Raw genomic sequence first — 12553 nt, forward strand, 5'->3', positions numbered from 1 at the left:
TATATGTATTATCCAAGAAAGGTTTCAAATTTGAGAAAAAATAAAAATAACGAAGAGGATATACTCCGCCGCTGCACCGAGTGACGTCCTTTCCGGTCTAACCTGACAACATGGACGCCAGCCGCGTGCAGCCCATCAAGCTCGCCAGAGTAAGAAAATGTCTTAATATTGTTTAAATAAACGGAACCTGACAGATAGACGCTTAAATGAACTACTTATGTCTCAAACGATGTCAAAAATGTGAGGCAACACGAACATTTAAGCAACGATTAGCGTCCGGCAGCGCAGCCTGTGTGATTCAAACATGGAGGCCTCTCCGTACCGTGCGGCTCACCGTGAGCCCAATCACATCGACCACGAATGTGTGTGTTAACCCCGGACATTTACGTTCAAAGATGAAAATGTTAATTTAACTTTTATTTTGTTTCCAGGTCACTAAGGTGCTCGGCAGAACTGGATCCCAGGGACAATGTACACAGGTATGCTAGCATGCTATCAGATAGTGAACATTCATTCAAGTAACGTTTTGTTTGTTTAACGTTATTAATTCTGCTGTTTCATCTTATACTGAAATTTCAAAGTGCATATGGTGTAGTTCAAGTGATTTTACTGTGTTTAAAGTTAAAACAATTACATAAACAATTACATAAATGCATAAATAAATTCAACAAATATAGCGCATAGGTGTATTGCACACAATGCATCACTTCAAGTGAAGTTGGCTCTGCATTCAACAACATGATGGCAAAAGGAACAAATTACTTACTAAATACTAAATACTAAATGTATTCGCTCTCAGTTAAGCTAATATTGCCAATCAAATGCCCTCATTGGTGTTGCACAGTGTCTAAACCCACTAGTTATACAGTGGTAAATGTGGTAGTAGAGGTTGTTGAGTCTTAAACTAGATAAATTAAAATTTTACCCGAGTCTCAACAGTACAATAACAAACAGGGAGACGGAATACATTGTTACATATGAGAATAAGTTAAATTCTTGCTTCATCCGTAAATAAACACTCACAGGTAATCTTAACAAGCCAAAATTGTTGTTTACCATGATAAAGTAGTTCGTGTGTGTCTGCAGGTCCGCGTTGAGTTCATGGATGATAGCAATCGCTCCATCATCAGGAACGTGAAGGGCCCAGTCAGAGAAGGAGATGTCCTGACACTTCTGGAGTCTGAAAGAGAAGCTAGGAGGCTGCGATAGGTGAGGAGATGGGTTTCTATTGGTCGTTCAAGACCTTTTAATGTGAACATTATAAACTGCAATTTGAGATTGTACCTTTGTGCACTTCTGAACGTTTTCACACTTCATACAGCAAATGGTTGATGGTCGTTAAAATGATCACCCTTTGACTTGTTTAAGTAGTTGTTTTAGACTTAATTTAAGAAGCTTCACAAGATGGGATTATTGCCCTGGGTTTGAACTCCACTGTATGTTGTCCAGGGGTTCATATTTATCCAGTTGTACTTTTGCCCACCACTAATTTAAAACTTTTGTGTGTGACATTTAAATATAAACAAATGTCCATTCAATTCAAACCACTGTTAAAGCTCCACGCAACTGGTTGAAATGAAAACCAGTGAAAACTGATGCAAAGATTCATCCCTGTATGCATTGAACATTTGGAAAAACGTCAGTTTTTGGTGTTAATGCTGGATGTTGCACTGACCTAACCTTTGTCTTGACAGTTCCCCCCGATACTGTGAGGTGCCAGTCCAGTGCTGTGGAGAAGATGACATCACTTTCCCTCTCAATGGTGGGCATCGCTCACATTCTCATTGTTTTGAAATAAATTTGGTTATTGAGAAGAAAGCATGTTGTCATGTGTTTATTTTATCTTCTAGTAACTGTTGAGATTGTCATTAAATGAGAAAATACTGCATTGAGGCAATTCTAGGGTGTGAAGTCTGATTAGATTTCAGTTTGTGCACTGCTGTAGAAAAATCCAATGTATTTTTAGTGGAACTGCAATCCAGAATCGTGCTGTAATACCTGGAAAAAGAAGAAATCAACATTAATGCTCTTTTGAAAATATCAACAACTCGTTAAGTTTTACAGCTTTCTTGTGAACATTCCTAGTATTAATAGGCCTCCATTTCTGTGCCCAATGAACAAGAGTGGGTTATTTTTTAAACTGGCATAGTCACCATGATGAGCCGATATTGGCCTTGTCTGCTAAGCTGTCCAGAGGCTCACTTTGTGTTATTGTGGATGCTGTTCTGTTTAATTTCAACTGAATTTTTAAGTACCAGCCTGTGCAGTTCATGTACTGTCCAGCAGATGGTAGTATCATTTAGTTAAATTTAAAGATCAGTTAAATGTGAGCCACTTTGCCTTACTAAGTTAGTATTTTAAAACAAATGCCTGTAAATGTGCTAAAAAAGTGATCCAACTCTATATTTCGCATACAAACAATGTAGTATAAGTGACAGAAGTTGGATTAATTAACCTCACTGACTAAATTGTGATTGTCTTTTATATGAGTCAGTTTCCAAAATCTGAATTCTGCTATCACTGCTGCTGTAAACAAGGAGTTTATCTAATTCACTTTGGGTGTTAATGATTGGGAATGAGTGCACTGCAGATCACAACACTTTAGTATCTGTTCTTGTTGAAGCTTGCTGTTATTCATGTAGCCTGTGTACATTTGAACATTTTTATCTGACAGTTGTTTTTTCCAATGAAGTAAAACGTCTCCCTCCAGCCCAAGGCTACTCCCCGACTGTCTGCATGCCACAAAGATACACGGCTTGTTGAAAACAACCAACTGTGGACATGTCCATGAGATGGAGGAATGTAGCTCCTGTTGTTGTTATTATTACTCTGCTATCTGATATAAAACGTGTTGCTGCGTCCCACATTAAGACATGCATTTGTTTTGTCATCGTCACACCGTTAAGAAATCATCCCAGAGTTCATGCGGGATTACAGTACTAGACTTCACAAAGCAGCTCTAACTCCCCCACAACCCTCATGTGGAGGATAAAGGGGTAGAAATTCAACATGGATGGATGGATAATCAGTGCTGACAGTGTGTTCCTTTGCCAGGATGTATGTATATTATGGAAATGGCAACAATAAAGATTAAAAATCACACACCGATGTGTTGCGTCTCAGTAAAAGGGATCAAATAGTGCCTTACAGCCACCATTCTTCAATTCAGTTGTATCTGTATAGCACCAAATAACAACATACATTATCTCAAGGAACTTGACACAGTAAGTCAAACTCGTACAACATTATCGAGAGCAAGGGAGTAGAAGACCCAACGATTCCAGAACCAGACACAAAAATCTGCCTGGACGGGTTGGGGAAAAATGTAGGACAGAGAAGAGGAAGGAGAGAGAAAGAAGAGAGAGACCAGGAGCAGATACATCAGTTTAGACACGACAGAATGAAACAATCATTCATTCATCCATTAAGTTGACATCATAGGGAGATCTGCAGGTCTCCAGCCTATTGCAGAATTATTATCCATTTTCCATATGAATGGGAACACCATCCATCCATCTATGATCTACCGCTTTATCCTCCACCAGAGGGTCGCGGGAGGTGCTGTGTCTATCTCAGCTGACATTGGGCGATAGGCAGGGTACACCCTGGACAGTTCGCCAGTCCATCACAAGGCCACATATAGACAAACAACCATTCGTTCACACTCTCACACCTATGGTCAATTTAGAGTGACCAATTCAACTTATCCCCATATCGCAACCTGGAGAAAACTGAATGGGAACACAATTTATAAAATTGTTATCATGTTGAAGAAGACCTGAAACTAGTGACTGAGACCATTAACGTTATAAATCAAGGAGAAGTAGGTTAATTGTCCCATAGATTTGTAAGAATCACACCCAGGTGTTGATCCAATATCTTCTTACGTCCTGATTGACTTTACCGAAAAATATCAGACGACACCATCTACTTTTTTAACACAAGAAATACCAGAACTCACTTTTGAACATGATTATTTACATCCTTTTCCTGGGGGCCCACTGCCCTGGATGCCCTGCTCCAAAACACCTGATTCAGCGTATCAGCTAACACGCCATTTATTACAATCAGGTGTGTTGGAGCAGGGAAACTTCTGTATAAAACGTGCGGGACAGTGGACCAGGATTGAGAAACCCTGATTTAGAGGCTGCGCAGATTATGATTCCTGTGACAAATGAGTTCAAACCAAAGACCAGTCTTGTTTGTAAAGAGTCTCTCTGGAGATAGAGGTTCTTGGCAGGAGAGCTTCAGGCTTTGCATGTTCCGTGCTGGCTAACAGGATGTGCAGCAGGGAGGTCATGCTGCCTCCAGCTGGGAAGAGAGGCCTCTGATTTACAAACTCTGATCCCAGTTATGGCCGGGGTCACAGCCCTCAACTTTTACAAATAGGGCCCATAGGAGGCAAAAAGGGGATGCGAACAAAAACAATCACCCCAGAGGTAACTAGAAGACATTCCATGCCCCTCTTCTTTCTGTCCTCCCTCGCTCTCTTACAGTCTCTAACCTTACAGACCACTGAACTTTAGTGCACCCGTTTTCTCAACAGACTCCGTCTTTGTTTCCTGCCTTTAGCTGCAGATGATGAGGCTGAAGACTGCGAGGCTCGTCTAATCAGGCTCTTTTTACAGCACGCGGTAATGAGCGGAGATAAGGCAGTGAAACAAGCCTGAAATAAAAGGTTAAAGAATGAATGAAGAATGAATGCACAGCACATCACTCGCTCACAAAAAAATGCTAATTATGTGTGCACTAATGAGAGAAATACTTGAATATTTAAAGCCGCAGTTAGTAACATTTGTAATTCTACCTCTGTTTGGTCTCCATGAAAAGAAACAATAGAACATTATTTGCATACTCGCTGAAAACAGGCTCCGTCAAGCAAAACTATCAGACCAATTTCAATTACTCAGAAAAGTCTTCATGCAACACATATCGCAACTGTTTTATACTGAGGAACAGTGACTAGCATTGTTGCCTCGCAGCAAGAAGGTCACCGGTTGGAATCCTAATTGAACCCAGGGCCTCCTCCCACAGTCCAAAAACATGCAGATTACGTTAATTGGACACTCTTGGCTGACTGTAGGTGTGAATGTGAGAGTGAATGGTTGCATTGGACTGGCGACCTGTCCAGGGTGTACCCTGCGTTTTGCCCTATGTCGGCTGGAATTGGCTCCAGCCCGTGACCTTCATGCAAAGGATAAAAGTCAAAGACAAAAAGACATAAATACAACCAGAGGACCAGAAAGGGTAAGATAAAGAGGAGACAGCTTGAATAATGACCAAAAAAAAAAAATCCAAACATAGCTTTTATGTTTGCAAAAGTGCAAACGGGGTGAGACTTCATCGCGCGAAGGTCAGAAAAACAAGTCGCAATTTATTTTTTGAAGGCTCGGTCTCCCACGACGCATGTAATTTATACAGAATCTCTGACCACAGTTCCCTGCACAACAATGTCACAGCATAAAAGGCAGGTGCAAAAGCAGATGGGGGCTGAGTCAGGCGCTTAGCTGTCTGATAATAAGGGGACATGGAAGAATCTGTCAAACAACAAACAAACCTCTGTGGACTCTGACATCGCTCTGCTGTAGTGAACTGGCTGTATACACTCTTGGTGCAGGAGTGTTTGCGTGGCATTGAGGTGAAATCTGATCAGACTTCTTTTATGACTATGATCCATGACGCCTATCATCTTTATATGACAGGCAGGACCAGGTTTAACCACCTGAAACTAAGGTTCAATGGAAATGATGAGAACTAACAAGAAGGGAGTTTGACTGGAAGATGAAATGACGTTTTATACCCATTTATTACCTCAAAACATTATTTTGGGGTCACTTTTTGGGATGCTGGGTGATTTTACTCATATAGTTTGGGTTTTTTCCATTAAGAAAGTTGGGTACTAATGGGTATTAGTGGGGGTTCATTTCTGGGGATACTACTTGGGGGAGATGATATTCAGTTATTTACTGAGAGTTCTACTCTTACTAAGAAGGAAATGACCTTTGTTGAGTATAAAATGTCCCAATTATGGAGTGAATTACAGCAGGAACTAGAAAACTTTGCTAAAGGATTGACGCCAATAGCACAAGGGATGTCGGGGCTCTGTTGTACTACCCAAGGAGAAGCCTGGTACCTGAAATGTAATATACAGTGCTGGCAAAAAAAAATAAAAAATTGAAAAATACTCACCCATCCATCCATCTTCTACAACTTTATCCTCCACATGAGGGTCACGGGGAGAACATGGACCAATCCCAGCTGACATGAAAAGTTGCCTGTCTCAACTCAAAAACACAAAAACATAGAAGAACTAGAAAAGCACTCGGAGAGCGCAGACCTCCGCCAAGGCAGCTCAGCCCCCCCACGCTGATCCCCCTACGGATCGTGCCCAAAATTTAATCACTTGTTCCTGGTCCCATTGTGGACATTTCCTGAAAATGTCATCCAAATCCGTCCGTGACTTTTCGTGTTATGTTGCTAACAGGCAGACAGACACACAAACTCAGGCCGGAACATACACTACCTACTTGGTGGAGGTAAAAAAAAACCCTAACCCAAGGTGGACGGAATTAGATTTTATTTTCCATTAGATTTTTTTTGTACCTCGTCATGTACTTTAAACACAAAATCAAAATACAAAGAGACAGCAACAGTAATCATGGCAGAGAAACTACACAGCACGACTGCTTTTGAAATATCGCGCAACTGTTACTCCCCTGCATTGTGAAATATAATGCACATATTACTGAGAGCATTCAATAATTCCACGTGGAAAGTACATTATCTGGGTGAAAGGTTGTGTTTATGTTCCGCTTTGTTTACCTTTTGTCCCGGTTTGTTTTCTCGCCTAAAGAAAGGCTCAGACTGTGTCACTTTAAATGTAAGATTCAGAGGTTTCAAATTATTGGTCCTGGAAGAATTTTTCCACATATTTGCGGAACTATTACAGGGGTTTTGTGAGGTGGTGGTGCCACTCACAGCTGGGTCAATATTCAACAGGAACAAACTTCGGCGGAACGTGACATAAAAGTTAAAGTGCGTGTCGTTTCAGGGGCAAACACATGAAGCCCGTCTCGTGTGAAGCAGGTCGCACTAACCTCCGCGTTTGTTTAGACCTGGAATTCAAGCCAGTGTTGAATGTCTTCTCAGAAAGTCTGCAGAAATATAAATAGGGGAAATTTAAATTTTGTTATGGCAACTTTGAATCCATGGTAACACCAAAACCAACAACAGGTGCATGTTATATTTATTTATTATTTTTACCTGTTTATTATTCTGTATACATGTATATGGCTGTAAAGATCTTTATTATCTTATATTTTAAGTAAAAAATACCATGCTAGCTGTGTTTAATAGGCAACTGAACACCATCCCACTTCATTTAAAGGTGCCATATGTAAGAATGTGGCTAAAAACAGTTACTACATTCAAATTCAAAATACCAAGGTTTTTTTAGGTTTGGTTTTCTGACGTAACAGCTGAGACTCTACTGACTGCAATGATTGGTAGACGGCGATAGGTGGCGCCACATTCTAAAACATGATTTCAAAACATAAACATGATTTGCAGTCTGCAAACGATTTTTTTAATGCAAATTATTTGTCTGTATTGTTGTTGTTGGTGAGTTCAGTTTGTTATATGAACATTATTCCTGAGTCTCTGTGACATATTAGGAGGATTTTATGGCCAGTTGCTTAAGATTTATTACATAATGCACCTTTAAATTTAAAGCAGACTTTAAACATTCTGGAATAAGTAGAAGTTTAAAAAAAAAAAGATTGAAAATGATTGCACATACAAATAATTGTACTAAAGATATTATAAATACTAATATATTTTATAAGTCCAGTCTCTGCTGAGCTGAGGTAAACATCCATCCATGTTTAACAGACAGAACTCTGTCTCTGCGATTGAAAAGCTTCGCCGCACAGCATGATGGGACTTCTGCAAACACATGTACAGTATTAGATTAGATACAGAAATGAGCGACTACTCGATCGTTTCTGCAGAAATGCGAGCACCTATTGTCTCTATGGCTGCTGTGGTGCAGTGAGGGGTCAGGACTCCTCCTGTCTGGAGGAACACTTTGTAATTCAAGGCTTCTTCTCCTTTTCCCCTTCTCCAAACCACCAGCTGTTTAGCACTTGACAGTAAGAGGCTCTCTGCCAGTCCCCACATCTTTCCCTGAACAGGCCTCCTCCGCTGTTCAATCCCTCTTCAGTTCGAGTGTCTCCTCCATCTGACCTACTTCCACGTCTGCTCCCATTGATTAGAATTAATGGGGCGATGTATTAGTATCACTGTGGTCAATGACTGATCCGTAGCAACCTGAAGAGCTCTTTCCTGTAAGGAAAACATTCTGTGCGTGTGTGTGTGTTTGTGTGTGTGTGTGCTTTGAGTGTTTCACATTGGTTCATGGGAATCAGGGCTGATTTTTGGGGACAAAACTGTGTCCTATGGGGAATCTTCTTTATATCTATTCAGTCGGGGGAATCTTAAATGCAGCTGTGCTATTTAAGCTGAATCCCCCTGACAATATAAACATGTGTTTATGAGTTTATTTGTGCTGTTTTACTGCCACTGCTTTAGCATGGAATTCATCCTTGAACATGGTAAATAGCTTTAGCCTTCGGAGGGAGGGGAGGTTTCTCTGAGCAAACACTTATTTAGCGATTCGGGCTTTAAACATCAACACACGCCTTTGAGCTGTTAATCAAACGTTTGACGTGCACTGTTTTAACATTTTCGACAATGTTTTTTATTCATTAGATGCCTCTGTCCTGACTGTAGATGTTTGTAAATTTTTAAATCTCAATCTTCTCATCAACTCTGCAAGAAAGCAAATTTTTTTCCACTGAGTGGTGAAACGTCTGCAATCATGGCATTATTACTTTAAGCATCAGCTCTTTGGTACAGTCTGTGCGTCTGGTGTGCAGCATGAATAATAAAACAACCTCAAAGTCAAGTCTTTCATTTCACCTCAGTTGTGTCAGTCTGGATTTCCTGTGCGGACGACAAGAAAGAACCCAAGGTTAAAACGCAGACACCAATCCTCTGTGCAGTTCCGTTTTTCACCCAGACTCTAAATAAATGTCCGTGAAATCACTCGTCTTGTTGGAATGCAGCCTCTGCAATTAACCCAAGGATGAAGTCGAATAATGTTTGCAATCTGACGAGGCTGGCGAGTGTTTGGTTTGCATACAGCGACAGAGCCAAACCCTAAAATACTGTAAATCAGTGGTGGACTTCCATCAGCTCGGAGACCTGACAGTGAACACTGTAGCCTGTACGTATTTACATTATCCTAAGTGGCATATGGTATTTGTACATTCTGTACTTTTCAGCTTCCTGCCAGCTGGCTGTGGGACACTCGTTCAGAAGGAACAAAAGCTAAAGTACAGGGTGATGAATACTGCTCTCTCTCTCTCTTTCTCAGACTGAGGAGTGAAAAATATCACATGGCAAACCAAGCCAGTCAAGCAGAAGCAATAACATAAACCTGTTCATTTGCACTAGGCAGCACATGTCTGTGCATGTGTACACTGAGCACGATACCCAAGAGATGACCGGGGTGAATACACGTGCAAGAAGGATACAAACATTGGCTACTGAATGCCGATTACGGTCGTTTTCACTCCTAATGGCCCACTAGACTCATTTGCTTTCACACTGCAGTGAAACGAAACCGAAACCTTTTGAATAACGTATTCCCCTCCTCGCCTGAGGCGGCGCTGCTTCAAGAATAAATGAAGGAGACCCCGCTAACGCGCTAATTAGTTGAAAAACGTTGTTGTTCTTGTGGATTTTACTTTTTGTCTGACCATAATCCAAGCTTTTACCACGCCATTTTTCCCGCCTGTTTTTCTACATGCGCGTATGTTTTGGTTGTGTTTACCCACAATGCACACACTGCGTTGTACTCCACTTCCTGCATTTGGTTCACTTGAAACAAACCGAGACCTACAGTTTGTAGGCGGACCAGAGTTTGCTTCTTTGCTATGCATCAAGAGCTAGGTTGTGCATTCACACCTCCCCCAAACGAACCAAAATTTCCGAGCTAACGAACTCCGGTACGATTAAGAAGGGCTTGACTCGCTCTCTCTCGCTCTCGGTATTTGTCAATACCGACAAAAGCAACAGCAACTTTGCGTTAGTAAAGCGAGACGGCCGCAAACAGGTTGGCGTATGACTGAAAACACAACGATGCATCCACGAAATGTTTCACAAGTGAATCCTACTACCCTATCCTAGTTTAAATGATTCTTGTCCCCACCCAACCCTGCACTGCTGCTGTATACACACAAACACACTCGAATTGTATTGTTTGACGAAGCCTGTTTTCAGATAAACGAAGCATACGTCCATCTTCTACACAGCTTTATCCTCCACATGAGGGTCGCAGGGGGCGCTGGTGCCAATCCCAGCTGACATAAGGCGATAGGCGTGGTTCATCGCCAGTCCATCACAGGATCAGGTTTTATTTTAACCTCAGTTTAGAGTGTCCAATTTGCCTAAACCCCAAATTTGCATGTTTTTAGACTGTGGGAGGAAACCAGAGAACCTGGAGAAAACACACACGTAAGAAAATGCAGAAAGGCTCTTGTTCTGTCCAGGTCACAAACCCAGGTCTACTTGCTGCAAAGGCAAGAGTGCTAACCACTACACCGACCACGTGCCCCACAACGTATACAAACAATCGTTTCTGTTCATGAAGACCAAATAGAGGCAAAATAAGAACAAATAACACAAAAATCACCAGAAGTTACACACTGCAGCTTTAAAGTCCACGGTCAGCTGTGCAAACAGGGACACACACTGAGGCTGTTTGTCTTACATAACTAGTCTTATGTCACAAAGTTTTTGACCTCAAAAATGATGGTGGGGGGGGGGGGAGAGAGACTGCTACATTCCCCTAAAATGAGGAATTCAGAATCCTCACAGGATGTTCTCCGGGCCATCGAAAATGATATTTAAAGCTATTTTTAAAAGAGAGAGCGAGAGAAAGAGCGAGAAGACACGACACCGCTGCGTGGGAAGTGGCGTCTCTTGATACATGCTGACGTAAAATTGGGACCATCTCGTCCGAGGGACGACATTTCAGAGCCCACACAGGAAATCTCTCACATCCTCTCCAGGCCTAAGAGAGAAAAGCCAACAACTGCCATTTTTCCACTCCCAAGAAACCACCAGTAGCCACACGGACAACAATGGAAAAGGATTACTAAACACACAAGTAACATGTCTGCTTTCTATAGAGCTGTGAGTGGTTTAGGCAGAGAACAACTTACACTGGAACCTCCTGAGCAGAACCAATCAGCTCCCAGGATCAGGAACAGGAACAGTAGAGTTCTGGGGGTTGGGTGTCACTGCCTGGACCTGCTGTACTGAAACCAGTGTCACACATGTTCTCTCAGCAGCAGCAGGGTCAGAGTGTTGTTCCTGGGGCAACAAAAAAATCAGAAAACAGTCATTTGAGCAACAATCAAGGCTGAAGACTATAGGCATGCTACACACTCACTCTCCGCCACATGGGGGCAGTAGTGTGTTATACCTGATTATGAATGAGTGGCAGGAGAAGTGGTTCAATGCAAACGTTCTCCTCGGCACGTCCGTGTAAGTGCATTAATGCTGACCCTGGTGTCTGTCAGCAAGTTTTTTTTGTTGTCGTCTGAAAAATTGAGGAAATGTAATTTATCTCCCAGCTGGAAAACCTGATGAGCTAGTGATTGCTTTGGAAAGGTAATCTTTTATAGTGGTAGTCGTGGTGGAGGGGAAATAGCTCACTGACAGTTTTACATTGGCAATAGAGGCAGTGGTGTAAATAATAAGAGGTAATTAAATAACAGTTTCAGAGTGTCAGTACAGTACAAACTGACGCACTGGGACTTTTTAATTCTTGTCATATAATAAAAGGGAAAATGTCCTGTATTTGAGAGAGAGAAACAAAGGATTTATCATGACTCATGTATTTTGGTTGTTAACACTTAATGAATAAACACAGTTTTAATGCCCTGATATGATCTCACTATTTGGCAGTTAATCTTATCCTGTTACTGATCACTATTACTCTTTTTAACATGTTGGTATTTATAAATGGCAAAAAGGAGGAGTGTTTTTTACGTGTTAAACAAATAATACATACATACAAAGTCACTCTTTTTGAAGCAACACATCACAGTCGCCCTCATTCATAGTTTATGAAGTGTCAACGACCTAATTTACGACCCACATATGAGCCATTTATAAATCAGTTTAATGCTCGTCTTAAATAAAGTATTTGTACGGAGAGAGAAATATATTAAAAATGTACAATAAGACTATAACTATCCTGATACAAGATTGATAAATTGGTTATTATTACATTATCAATGTGGCACTTAACACTCTGCACATTATAAATAAACAGTTGTGAACAGTTACAAGGTATGTTAGTAAATGATCAGTTGATTACAGTATTAGACCACCTCTCATAAGAACGAGAAAGTTTAAAAATCTTTTAAAACCAAAAGTCTTGGAGTTATTTATTTGGCAAATAACAAACTGAATTCACAAT

The 12553-nt window shown here is 41.1% G+C and overlaps 1 protein-coding gene across 1 annotated transcript; it reads left to right on the forward strand.

The window, feature by feature from the left end:
* The first annotated feature begins 61 nt into the window (after nucleotides 1-61).
* On the forward strand, nucleotides 62-1818 carry rps28 (ribosomal protein S28). Its single transcript, XM_083888872.1, has 4 exons — nucleotides 62-149; nucleotides 432-479; nucleotides 1087-1209; nucleotides 1695-1818. Exons 1-3 carry the CDS (start codon nucleotides 111-113, stop codon nucleotides 1207-1209), a joined length of 210 nt encoding a protein of 69 aa, XP_083744998.1. The 5' UTR covers nucleotides 62-110; the 3' UTR covers nucleotides 1695-1818.
* Nucleotides 1819-12553: the final 10735 nt, after the last annotated feature.

This window comes from Microchirus variegatus, assembly GCF_963457635.1.
Source record: "Microchirus variegatus genome assembly, chromosome: 5".
Lineage (NCBI taxonomy): Eukaryota > Metazoa > Chordata > Actinopteri > Pleuronectiformes > Soleidae > Microchirus > Microchirus variegatus.